The 13,040-nt window shown below is 49.6% G+C and overlaps 1 protein-coding gene across 1 annotated transcript in view; it reads left to right on the top strand.

Moving 5' to 3' along the window:
* Positions 1-13,040, top strand: part of PLXNA4 (plexin A4) — a 578,455-nt gene that overhangs the window by 451,584 nt on the left and 113,831 nt on the right. Inside the window, exons 9-10 of the mRNA XM_073328857.1 lie at positions 1,070-1,270; positions 12,610-12,706. Of these exons, the coding sequence (XP_073184958.1) occupies positions 1,070-1,270; positions 12,610-12,706 (298 nt within the window). The remainder of the gene's footprint in view (positions 1-1,069; positions 1,271-12,609; positions 12,707-13,040) is intronic.

The raw sequence follows: 13,040 nt of genomic DNA, 5'->3' as shown, positions 1-13,040 counted from the left end.
TTTGTGTGAACAAGCAAGACAAAGTGAAACGGCTTGCATGGTGTGCTTGATGTAGCAGACTCTGCCCTACGGTGCTCTGATCCTGGCAGAGGGCAGGTGGTGTGAAGGACTGGGGGCAGTGCAGTGAGGGATCCCTGATGATAATCTCTCAGGCCTTGTCTGCATACACAAGTTGTTAACTAAAAGTGTGAAGTTAAACAGATGTAGATAACTGGTCTAAACCTGAGGTTTAAAACTCTGCATGGGTGTTAAACCTGACTTATTTTGGTTTAGCTGGCGATGCTAAGGTTTAAACTCAAGTAAAGTGCCCATATGCAGAGTTGTGCTGGGTTAGCTACATCAGTTTAATTGCACACCGTTACTTCCTTGTGTGTGTGTAGAGCAGGTCTTGTGCTCACAGAGCCCCTTTGATCCAAACTGCCTTCCCAATGTCCCCAAAGGTTCTCCGAGGCTTATATTCCTTCCCCCTCTGAAAGGCAGGGGCAGCCCATCTGTTGGGGGCTGCTCTATTTGACTAGCTCAGGACAGAGCCTCCTAGATGGGCCTCAGCCATCAGATTCCCTTCCAGAGCTGATCTTTCCCAACGTTTCAGGATATTTGGATCCAGGCTTTTGATTCGTCCATTATTCTTCCTGCCCCTTGTGGTAGGTGAAGCCTGAACCCCCAATCTCAACACCCCCAAAATTTAAGGCACTTACATTTTGTGGCATGAGCCCATGTCTATCTGGAACCAGCTTTTCTACTGAGTGTTCGTTGGCTGTTGAGGGTGGCAGGTGCTTTGTGCCTTCACCCAGACTCTTCCTCTTTCAGTGCCTTGGCAGTGGAGCAGTGCTGAGTCCCAGCAGAGAGGGAATCTTTATAGAAGCTTCCCACGAGTTGATTAAGGCTCAGGCACCAAGGAGTTCCATAGGGAGCTTCTTCCAGTCCTCACAGGCCAAGCCTGCAGTGTGTGTGGGGGGCGGGGTGAGGGGATGTTGGGAGGGGGTGCTCTATCTAGAACACAGGGGGACTCAGTCTGGGGCATGGAACTCCGACTAACTGGCTTGGCATGTTTTCTCCTCTCCCCCAGGACTGTCCTCAGTTGCTCCAGGCAGACAAGATCCTGGTGCCCGTGGAAGTGATCAAGCCAATCACCCTGAAAGCCAAGAACCTGCCACAGCCGCAGTCGGGGCAGCGGGGCTATGAGTGTATCCTGAATATCCAGGGCAACGAGCAGCGGGTCCCTGCCCTGAGGTTTAACAGCTCCAGCGTGCAGTGCCAGAACACCTCGGTGAGGGAGTCCCTCGGGCGGGCCCTTTGCAGGGTGGGGGTGGGGTGAGGGGAAAGAGCCCCAAGGCATTGGTCTGGTGGGAACCCCGAAGGAAGGTGACCAATTCCTAGTTTCCATCCTGGGTTTACTGCAGGGAACAAGCTGCCCCCAGATCAGCCCCACACGTACTGCTGCAGATGGGCCCCTCTCCGACACCACAGCGTGCACCTCACCCTCATTCCCAGGAGTGGGAGCCACGCTTCACAGCCCCCTTGGCCTTGCTGGAGATCGTGGGGACATGAGGGAAGTGCTGGGAGGAAGCTGCTCAGGCTGCCTCGCACAACTGCTGTTGCACTTTGACCTCCCTGCCACTCCAGTGCTGGGCTCCCCGCACAGCCCTGCCGATGCACCTCAGTCTAGTCATTCGGACCTTAGCCGAAGACTTAAGAGACCTGGGTTCCGTTCTCTGTTCTGCCAGAGGCTTCCTGTGTGGCCCAGGGCAAGTCACTTAGGCCCAGATTCCCAGAGGTAGTTAGGCTCCTATCTCCCATTGATTTCAGTGGCCCCTGACTACCTTTGTGAAGCCCACCCTCTCTGCTTCAGTTCTCCCCCTGTAACAGGGGGCTAATAGCACTTCTCTGCTCCCCTGCGGGGTGTGAGGCGGAATCCATGAAAGGTTGTGAGGTGCTTGGAGATCTGTTGCTGAAAAGTGCGACATCAAAGCTAGGTTAACTATGATATGCGCTGCTTTTAGAGTCCTGGGGCCTCACACAGAGCTAATTCCAGGACTTCAATCCCGTCCTTCTACTCCCCTTGGCATTACAGTACTGGGTGCTGCACGCCACTCTGCGAATGCACTTCAGTCCTGATCTGCAGCGCCCCTTGCTGTAGCAGTGCTGGGGTGCCGTCCACTGCTCTGTCGGGTCTCTTCAACTCTCATGCATCTGCCCCTGTGGTTCCAGTCCTAGCCTACCAAGTCTCCCAGCCCCTCCCATTTCACCGCAATGCCAAGTTATTACCCTAGTGTTATAATCCAGAGCACTTCTGCAGTATCTTCTATCCAATTATCTCAAAGAGCTTTGTAGACATTAGTTAATTGAGCCTCACAACCCCCTATCAGGGAGGGATCATCATCTCCAGTTTGCAAATGGGGAAACTGAGACACAGACAGTTGACAGGCCTTGCTCAAGGTCACCCAGCAGGTAACGGCAGTGCCAAGACTTGAACTCAGTCCTAACTCCTCGTCCCCTACTCCTCACTAGTCATGAGCATCCTGACATGCTCAGTTTGTCCTGCAGGAGAATCCAAAGAGATGAAACAGTTGTTCAGAAGGGCCATAACTTGAAATCCAAAGCAACAGCTGTAAAGGGAGCATATTTCGCACAGTAATGGAAAGAATCAAGATTAACACAGTCAGTACCATTGTGATGGGGCCAAATGAGAACCCAGATAGACAAAGAACAGGGAGCGTTAAAGGGCCCAGAGTGAGAAGTGGTGTGGAATGGTTAGAATCACAACTTCACCCTGCCAGTGACTTACTGTGTGAGTCTGGGCAAGTCACTTTGCCTAAATTTCCTTCCTTTTTGTGACCCAGGATTACTAACTCTGCCCTGCCTTACAGAGTGGATGTGAGGATCATGGAAGGAAAACCCATCCTAAGAGCCAAAAGTGGTTTCTTACTGGAGCTGGTTTTCCAGCAGTGTGTGTGAGTGTGGAAGGGGTCTTTCAAGGCAGGAGGTTGCCCAGGCAGTATGATTTCATGTATAGATTTTGCTGTATTATCATTATTATTGTTATTTGAAATTTATTACTCAAAGGCCTAATTACAGGCATCAGCCACTTCACCCCAGCTCCAGTGCTCAAACGCAGGCAGAGCCTGTTAATATCCCACACTACGTATTCTGTTGCATTAAACAGCATGTTGAAGATTATAGGCTGTTAACTGCATTTTATGATCAGTTACAAATGAGCATTTCCCCATCAAAGCCCCTATTTGTCCCCCTGCTTCCATTACTGGTGAGCGCTTGAGTTCAGGATTTTGCAGAAATTAGTGGTTTGAAAAATGAAGAGCCCATTAAACACCTTCCATTTCCTTTCATGTGAGTGAAAGCCGGAAGTTAAGAGGAGTATTATAGGGATCTGTTAAGGTCTTTATAGCTGGCCATAAAGCTGTAGTGGGGAGAGAAAGCAGCCAGCCAGTCTACGCCGTGAATTCCCAGGGACACTATTAGATTGTTCAGTATCAGTCTGGATATAGATACAGTGAATCCGGTGCTGGATTGGCAGAACCGGAGATGAAATTCAGGATTTTCACATGTGCCCAGTGACTTAGAGTGTCTCCATTTTAGGGGGGGGCAGCTTGAGATACCTTGCATGGGGAGCAGCAGGGCAAGCTTCCCCCACATGCTCCCCTCAGTGTGTCTACAGCGACCCCTCTCCAGGTGAAAATGACATTCCATCCGCATGGCCCTTTCAGGCCTTGGCTTCCTTGCTGGGACTGCCACGAGGGTTCCCCTGGGTGTCCCTTTGTGCTGATGGGTTTCCTTACATAGCCATCAGCCCCTGGGAACTGAGCTCTTCAGGACAGGGAATGGATCTGCCTGTGCCGGTGCTGCTAGATTCTCCATTCCAGCCAAGCTGATCTCAACACAGGACCAAAAGAGGTGGTTTCAGTCCACCCTTGTGCCTCCCAGGTTCTCTTGCCTTCTGGGAACCAGCATGGTCCCAGGCACAAGCTAGAGCAGGCCCAGGGATTGATCTAACCTGCACCCTGCTACAACAGTCCCTCTACAGGTGGGGTCAGCAGTCCAGAACAGCCAAGGTGCGGCATGCTTTAGCCAAACCCCTTATTTCCCCCAATAAGCCCTGTCCTTACCCAGCCCCACTAGCTCTTCAACACAGAAAAAGAAATGCTAGGCCCAATTTCTGATCTCAGTTATGTTGGTGTAAATTGGGAGTAACTCTCTTGAAGTCATGGGAGCTGCTTAGGATTTACACTGGAGTAGCTGAGATCAGAAATGGGCCCTAACTCTGCTGGCCTTGTGGAGTTACTCTGGATTTACACTGGGGTAGCTGAGATCAGAATAGGCCCTAACTCTGCTGGCCTTGTGGAGTTACTCTGGATTTACACTGGGGTAGCTGAGATCAGAATCAGGCCCTCTCATTTTAAATAGAGAAGTTTTTCTAAATAGTTCCAACTTCAATGAAGAAATGTCCTGAGGCCACTGGGAGGGGATCAGCCTCTCTGAGTGGCTGTCAGTGATGCTGTACACACCTCTGGCACTGGAATGCCGAGTCCAGCTCTGCCTTGTTTCTGGCCTTCATGGCAATATTGCATTTAATAACTGCAATAAGTCACACCAGGCAGTGCATTTCAGGGCAATTATTGCTCTTGTCAGGTGGCTTGAGCCTCTCAGCCTGGGCCTCGCGCTCCATCACATCACCCAAGGCATGCAATTATCACCCAGACAGACCCCGCCTGCCATTACATATTGCACTTCTTATTCTGTGTGCAGCAGCCAGGCTGACCCAAGAGTGAGGGGATGAAAGGAAAGCAAGGTGTGTTTAGGAGGAGTGTTGAAAAAAAAACTTATCAGGAAGAATGGCCGTAACGGTGAGATCTGTTAGCGTGCAGAACAGTCTCCCCCGTGGGAAGCAGTGGGAGCCCCGCTGCTTGCAGTCATCTGAAGCTAGACTGGCCAAAGCTCTCAGCAAGCATCATGCACAGGCAGCTGGCAGGTGGTTGAGAGATGGACAGTGGACCAGAAAGGTCTTTGCCATCACTAACTCCTAAGATCTATGTACACACGCGCACTCTGTTTGATCTTCTGCCCGTGGCTGGCCCCAGCACTCACAAGCCTCATGGACTGGTCCTTGGCAGTTAGTTCCCTACCAGTGCTCCATCTTATTCCTCGTCTTACCCCTGCACACGTGAGCCTCAGCGCTGTGTGCTTGAAACCTCTATGTAGTGCCGCCCTGGGTGAAGATGAGCTGCCTTGATGGGAACTTATTGCGTTTGAGTTTAATGAGCTCAGGAGTGTTTGACTGGGTGGCACAGAGAGAGAGAGAGTGGGAGACGTGATCCTGTTTGTAGGAGACATTAGAACTGCTCTCTTATGTGTAAATCAAAGATGGGCATGGTTGAACACTCACACATATAATCATTCAGAATTAATAATTATTATTTGTGTGTATTAAAGTAGCACCTAGACGGCCCAGCCAAGATCAGGACCCCACTGTGCTAGATGCTAGGATCTACATAGACCAGACAGACCAAGGTGGGAGAACAGAAAGGTTACCAGCCCTGATTTATGGGTGGGGAACTGAGGCAGAGACAGGCTAAATGACTTGCCCAAGGTCACACAGGTAGTCTGTGGCAGAGCCACACACAGGTTTCTTGAATCTCAGCCCAGAGCCTTTGTCACACGACCACCCTCCCTCTTTCTTACCGTACTCAGGGGACACAAGAGCAGGTACTAAAACTGCGATACAGCGAAGCCTCCCTGGGGATGTTTCCTGTTCCCTGTGGAGGCCAAGCCTTGGGTGGAGAGGTGATGAAACGCTTTGGCCTCATGGCATTGGTGTGCTGGTGTGAAGCTGGTCACAGCTGGGATTTGTCCTGTGATCTTGACCTTTGATCTTTCTCTGTGCAAGCTGGGTGTTTGGTTCCCATAATTGCACGTGCCTGGCTCTATGGAAATATGCAGTCTCATAGGTCTGCTAGACTGATGTTGGGTTTTTAATTAAGGGTACTTGTAATAAAATCCCCTCAGAATCTGTTGAGGTTTCATAGCTCCAGGCTCAGTCTAGGTTTACACAGGAATGTGTAAAGCCGTCACAGAAAACAGATGTTAAATCAAGACGGGTGACATATGGACCCTGTTAAAGATCCATTTGTGCCCTGTTCCCCCCCATATACACACCTCCCCACGTTGCATCTCATGAAAAAGTCATAATGCCACTATATAAATCCATGATATGCCCACACCTTGATTACTGCATGGAGGAGTTCTGCTCACCCCATCTCAAAAAAAGATGTATTAGACCTGGAAAAGATAAAGAAGGGCAACAAAAATGATGAGGGGGATGGTACAGCTTCCATGAGAGGAGAGAGTAAAAAGACGGGGATTGTTCAGTTTAGAAAAGAGACGATGAAGGCGGGTTAGAGGTCCTTAAAATCACGCCTGGGGTGGAGAAAATGAACAAGGAAGTGTTATTTACCCCTTCACATAACACCAGAACCAGGAGTCATTCAATTAAATTAATAGGCAGCAGGTTTAAAACAAACAAAAGGAAGGACTTCTTCACTCAACGCACAATCAACCTGCATTGACGGGGATGTTGTGAAGGCTAAAAGTATAAGTGGGTTCAAAGAAGAATGAGAGAAGTTCATGGAGGATGGGTCCATCAATGGCTATTAGACAAGATGGGCAAGGATGCAACCCCATGCTCTGGGTGTTCCTAAACCTCTGACTGCCAGAAGCTGGTACTGAATGGCAGGGCTGGATCACTTGATAAATCGCTCTGTTCTGTTCATTCCCTCTGAAGCACCTGGCACTGGCCACTGTCAGAAGACAGGATACTGGGCTAGATGGACCTTCGGTCTGACCCAGCATGGCTGTTCTTATGTACTGCGTTTGGTGAACTACATAACAACTTTGGTTTGTGGCACACTCTTTCCTAGTTGCAAATGCTGGAGTGGTTTTTCTGTTTGCATTTCAGCGACAGAGGCAGTGGGGGCTAGTGAATGGTGTCTGAGGGTAGGAAGCAGGAACACCTGATTTGTCATCCCATCTCTGCCACTGCTTGTGTGTGTAACCTTGGGCAAGTCTCTTCACTTTGGTTTCCACATCTAGAAAATGAGAGGGGCTTTGTGGATTAAACAGTTAATGTTTGTAAAGTTCTGTTATGTAGCGGTAGACCTAATTTTACTGTTTTACTCCTGGCCTCTCTCTAGACACAGCAATAATCAGAGAGTTTAACCATCCCTGCATCAAACAGCCATTCTGCTTAGAGTGCCTTGTGGCTTAAGGATTTAAGCTAGGTAGAGGGACTGTGGCCAGAAGCTGTTTGGTATATGTCACAGAGGTGCTCTCTATCTGTGTATATGTAAATAGTAGATAAAGAGCCAGTAGATGGTACTCAAGAATATATATGCAAAAAGAAAAAGAGTTATGCTCTTATGCATATGCTCAAATAAATTTGTTAGTCTCTACGGTGCCACAAGTACTCTTTTTCTTTTTGCGAATACAGACTAGCACAGCTACTATGCTGAAAAGAATATATATATAGTTTCTGGAGTTTGTAGGACCAATCAAACTTCTTATGCTCTGCAAATGGCTTCCTCTGGCAGCCCTTCATCAGCTTGTGAGCATTGAGCTACATTTGTGAAAGGGCAGCCTCTCTTTTGCAGGTGCAATTTGAGCCTCTACAATTTGTGCTTGTCATTCTGCACCCACATTCGACCTGTGGTTGTGACTCCGGTTGTTAGAGGTGGAAGGGCTGAGATTTGCATCCACTCTTAATTTTGGCAGCCCACAGCTACTGTTATCTATTTTACAGGGGCAAATTGTCCCTGGGAAATGGAAGGTTGACAGACTCAGGGAGCTGTGAGCAAACTCCAGAGCCTTCCACTGAGAATGCACCACGTATACCAATCCAGTGTCTGCCAGCTGAACTCCACCATCAGGCTCATGCCAAATTGGGCTCAAGGGGGACATTAGTGGTGCCCGGGCCTACTGCTGAACCTCTGTGCGCAAAGAAAGAGGTGGTCGCTGGGATAGTCAGAGTCAAACCCTTGTCAATGAGAGGCAGCGCTTGGAATGCACCTGGAAATGAACTGGAGGGCAGTGCAGCCTCTGGTGCGTGGTTGTAACACGTTCCCTGAGGGCAGTCAGTAGCACCGTGCACCTGCTGCGCTCTCCAAGTGCCCGTGAAGAGGGCATGGCCGTGATAGTGTCTGGAGGTGAGAGAGGCCTGGAAAACGGCTGGGAACACCGTGCTAACTCCGATTCTGTCAGGCACTTACCTGCAGATAATACAACCCCTTCGTACTGGCCCACCAGATTGCTTCCAACAAATGCCTGGGCCTACAAGGGGCCTTCTTCAGGTGTTCTCCATCTAGCAGAGGATGGGCTCCATGGGCTCCATGCGTGCAGCAGCATGCATGAATGTCAATGGGAGTCACCTGTGCATAGCAAGGGACGGACTGACCCTGTGTAATACCCTGGGGAAAGCTGCACTAAAGAGTATACAGACACAAACCCTGATGCTCTGAGTTTTCCTAACCACAGGAATCTTTCCTCTCCACCACAGATCCCAGAGCCTGAAAGGCCCTTCTCTCTACCCTCCAGCATACTCGATGCATGTTCTTAGGGCCAATGGAAGGACTCCCAGTGACTCCAGTGAGCTTTGGACTGGGGCCTCAATGAGCTTGTGACTCCTAGTCAAACCAGTAAAGCAGGACCGAGAGTGTTGTGGTTTTTGTTTTGCTCTATTAATTGCTTTGTCCCAAAAGGTATATACCCCCTCGAGAACAGACTTCAAACACAGGACAGTGACAGTAAGATTAGCAATCGTGGGCTCAGATCCTCAGCTGTTGCAGACTGGCAGAGTCAAAGGAGTGTTGCCAAGAGAGATCTGTGAATCCCATTGTTTATTCCTTCTGAGCACATTCCAGTTGCAGATCAACTCTGCTTAGTTAACAAATTAAAAATGCCGTCCAACCCTGCCCCCACTGCAACTTCCAGTGCTGCAGACAGCCCAAGATCTAAAAAGCCAGCTGGCTTCCTGCTGCTGGCACTGACATCCTCAGTGGATGGAAGGCTCCAGGTGAGACAGGATGGGATCCATCTGGTTGTTCCCTACTGTCCTGGTTCTGCAGGGCTAACTCCCAGCACGCACAGGGAGATGATCTGTTGAGGCAGAAGGTGCATGTTGTTCGTCACTCATGTGACTATACCTGTGTTTAAAAGTGCCCCCTGGTGCTATACGGCCCAGGAAGGCTTCTGATCATTCACAGTGACCGGCCCTGACAGAGGTGTGTGTTTCACAATGGAGCGGCGGCAGCTGATGAAGCTCCAGCTGGCGTCTCATTGGCCTGAGGGAGCAGCAGAGGACAGTTCTGCCTCCCTAGAACCATCCGGTGCAGTGAACAATACACTTTCAGCCTACGCGGCTTGAGGCATAAGCCTCCCCTCCCTCTGACTGGCTTCATTAGTCTGGTGCAAGTCCTTTTCTGTCATCAGGCAATTGTGTCTGCAAAGGCAGCCTCAGACAGAGCAGCAGGCTCAGAGTTTAGTCCGAACAAATTGACACATTTCACTGTCTCGTAAAGATGAAGGCTCCTTTTGGAAGCTGGCTGGGCACCTCCCCGCGCAGCGATGTGGACAGAAGGCATTGATTCAAGCGGGGGCAAATCATTGACCTCTCTGTGCCTAAGTGTTCTCTGTAAAATGGGGATGTTAGCAGCTACCTGTCCAACAGGGTGTTGCCAGCTTTAATTAACTGGTGCTTGTAAAGTGCTTTGAGATCTGCAGATGCTACAGAAGTGCAGAGAATCCACTCCTCAGTTTCCCTGTCCAGCAGTCCTGCCACTCAGGCTGTTCTGACCTTGCTGTGGTGAAAGGGTGCGCTGTGGAAAATCAGTGTTTGGAGGAGAGGCTGTTTTGCATTATCCCACCATTTATTCCAAGTGACACGGAGAAGTGTCATAAAAATGCTAATACGGAGCAGATTGGCGGGTGCAGCTATACAGTACAGAGCACTGCTACCCTGGGAGCGCTATTTACCTCCATGGTAACCATACAACCCTTACCCATAAATACTTCGCAACTAAATCGTAATCACAGGTTTCTGCAGATTACAGGCTAATTGCGTTCAGCTTGCTCAGAAAGAAATTACCATGTAACTAGCACTAACTCTGCTGTAATGGGCAGAAATCATCAGACCTTTTACACGACCGTTAGTAGTCTGGGTGAACCCACCTGCGAAAGGTTCAGAGCCCTGCTTCCGCACAGGCTTTTGGTCTGGAAGTCAGGCTGGGAATCTCCTGCGAGGGGGTGGTCTTGTGGGGTCTCCACACCTTTCCCGTGCTTTGGACTGGGCCAGAAATACCCTGTGCCAAATCCTGGGGCCTGACTAACTTTGTGTTCAGTCTGTACCTAGACAAACTCGATTGACGTCAAGTGGGAGTTTGGCCCAAGTGTGGACTGAGCAAAACTTTGGAATAATCGCCCCAAGATCCATCTCCATGGAAACCACCGTGCTTTGTGGGTTGTCAGCAGTTCTGCTTCCTATCTTGCAGGAAGTGCAAGAAGCAGCATAAAATAACGGTTGAGGGGAGAAAGGAGCAAATGTGACTCAAACCTCAGGAAACGTTCCCAACTGTGTTTGGGTTGAAGGTTCTGATCTGCTCTTAATCCCTTTTCTCATCCCTGAAAGTAGCTTGTCCTCCTCTTAAGAGTAGGCTTTGGAACCATCATAGTCATGGAAGCTGCTGCTCAGCCCAGTTTGACCATCAGGTTCTGCTTCACAGGCCTCCCTCAAAAGCAGTAAAAGTTTCTTGCAACGCCTGGCCAAGAGTGTGATAACCCGCTACCTGCCAGTATGGGAAGGCACAGCACCAGGCTAGTCCTTAACGGTGGGAGCAACAAAGTAGTGCAGCATGGACCCAAAGGGGGAGGCCCAGGGACCAGCACTACAGAGATTCAAGAATAGCCACAAGTAATCACAGGGAGTTAGGCACCTAGATACGTGAGGATCTGGGCTACGTGCCTTGGCCTGTAATTGTAGTTCTCAGCAGCTAATTAGAAGTGGGTCCATGTGACGGGATCTCTAGAGTCATCAGTGCCCTGACACACCTCTGCCTAGGAAAACCTACTCAGGCCTGGGCACCACAAAATTTAGCCCTTCAGTGCCTAGAAGAGCTAGGAAGGGACAGTAACCAATCAGGAGCCAGCAGGCCAGTTAAGAAGGCTTGCCTGCTTTTTCCCAGGGGAGTGCTGGGCATAGCTGGGTCAGGAGCGGAGCTCCTTACTCCTGTCTCAGAGCCCTGGGTAGGATCAGGACTTCATTTAAGCCCTGTGACCAAGCCATTACTTTAGGTTTGTTTACAAGTTTCAAGGCACCCCCGGACAAAGTTTGAGTTTAACTTTAATTAACAAGGAAAGAACTGACACCATGCTCTCTACACAGATTGCCTTGCTCCAGGTGGGCTGCCGCAGTCTGGTGATGGGAGAGGAGCTCCGTGGGGAAGCATAGGGTGCTATGCACTGTGGCCTTGGTGACTCAGTCACTAGTGGTTTTCCTTCTGAATAAACAGGACAGCAATCACACAGCATGTGGTCAAGGGGCACTGAGGTGTGGTCTTTTAAATGAGATAGGAAATAATATTCTCACCACTTGTGTCCATTAAAAATCCTATGAGCCTTATCTCAAGAGTAGGGATGTTAGCCTTGGTGGCCTAGCGGACTTCCAGTCCTGGTAACCGTAGTCTGCTTAAAATCCCGCTTCCAGTGTCAGCTCAGTACAGCATTCTTCACATCCTATCGTGATCTGCTGTGTAGTGTTGCTCTGCACTGTTAAACGGCTGCCACCTTCCACCCCAGAGGTAGCTGCATTTTACACCCAGCTTGTAAAATATTTTCTGTCTCTTTGAGGTGGAAGATGCCATGCAAACGTAAGATGCCAGTGATGTGGCCCAGCAGGCAGTTCTGTAAAATACAGTAAAACGAGTGCTTGGTTGTTAGGCTGGTCTTTCTGATCTGCCTATAATTGTCTGAATCTGTTCTAATGATTGTGATGCTGTAAGGGAATAAGTCTTCTCCAGCTGATATATGGTTAATTTTTGTGGGATTATGCTGATTTCAGCACCAAACCCCATGCAGATGCACCTCAGAGATATACCCAATACCTCAGAGATACATCCAATAACTGGATGGGACACCCCAAAGATATATGCAACAACAAGAAAGCACACCAAACCTCAGAGATGCACTCAACAGCAAATACACCCAACAGCTATAAGGTACACCTCAGAGATAAATCCAACACCTATAAAGCACACCTCAGAGATACATGCAAAATCAGAAAGCCACACCTAAGAGATCCACCTAACTCCTAGGGCGTTCCCATAACTGCTAGCACCTGAGGGACATCAGACATTGAGAGAGAGAGAGAAGTTCCCTGCACTGAGAATGGCCGGTCACCATCCCTCTGAGAGCTCAGCAGTGGGAGTCCCTGCAGTCAGTGGTGTGTGGAGAGCGAAAGTGAAGGTGCCATTTCCAGTGTCCGGGGCTTGTGGTGGGGGCTGCCCCCGCGTTGGGCCTGATGTTGTTTTGTTTTTTCTCTCCTGTTTTTAGTATTCATATGAAGGGATGGAGATTAACAGCCTGCCGGTGGAGCTGACAGTCGTGTGGAATGGGTTTTTCAACATTGACAACCCAGCGCAGAACAAAGGTAAAGAATTATTTCAACTTGTCCTTGGAAGCGGTAACCTTAGCAACAGACCACATCACTCCACACACTTAACAAAGCAGCCACCGTTTATCTGCACAATCTACTCATGGTTGTTCTGTGCACTCCACAAATTACTAATTTCTGTGCTCTGTTTTTTCTCGGAGCACCTGAGAAGTGGGACTCCCCTCCCCACTCTCCCTCCCACGCTCTCCACCTTCTGTTTCCTCTTCCCCTCTCCCTGTCACCTCTTGTGTCCCTCCCTATTCCCCCCCCCTCCCCCCTTCCTTCTCTCCCCTTCACCTCCCTTTCAATAAGGCTCTTCAAGTTAATGCAC

This window comes from Lepidochelys kempii, chromosome 1 (genome assembly GCF_965140265.1).
Source record: "Lepidochelys kempii isolate rLepKem1 chromosome 1, rLepKem1.hap2, whole genome shotgun sequence".
Classification (NCBI taxonomy): Eukaryota; Metazoa; Chordata; order Testudines; family Cheloniidae; genus Lepidochelys; species Lepidochelys kempii.
Note: the sequence above shows the minus strand (reverse complement) of the source record. Positions and strands in the feature narration are given on the sequence as shown.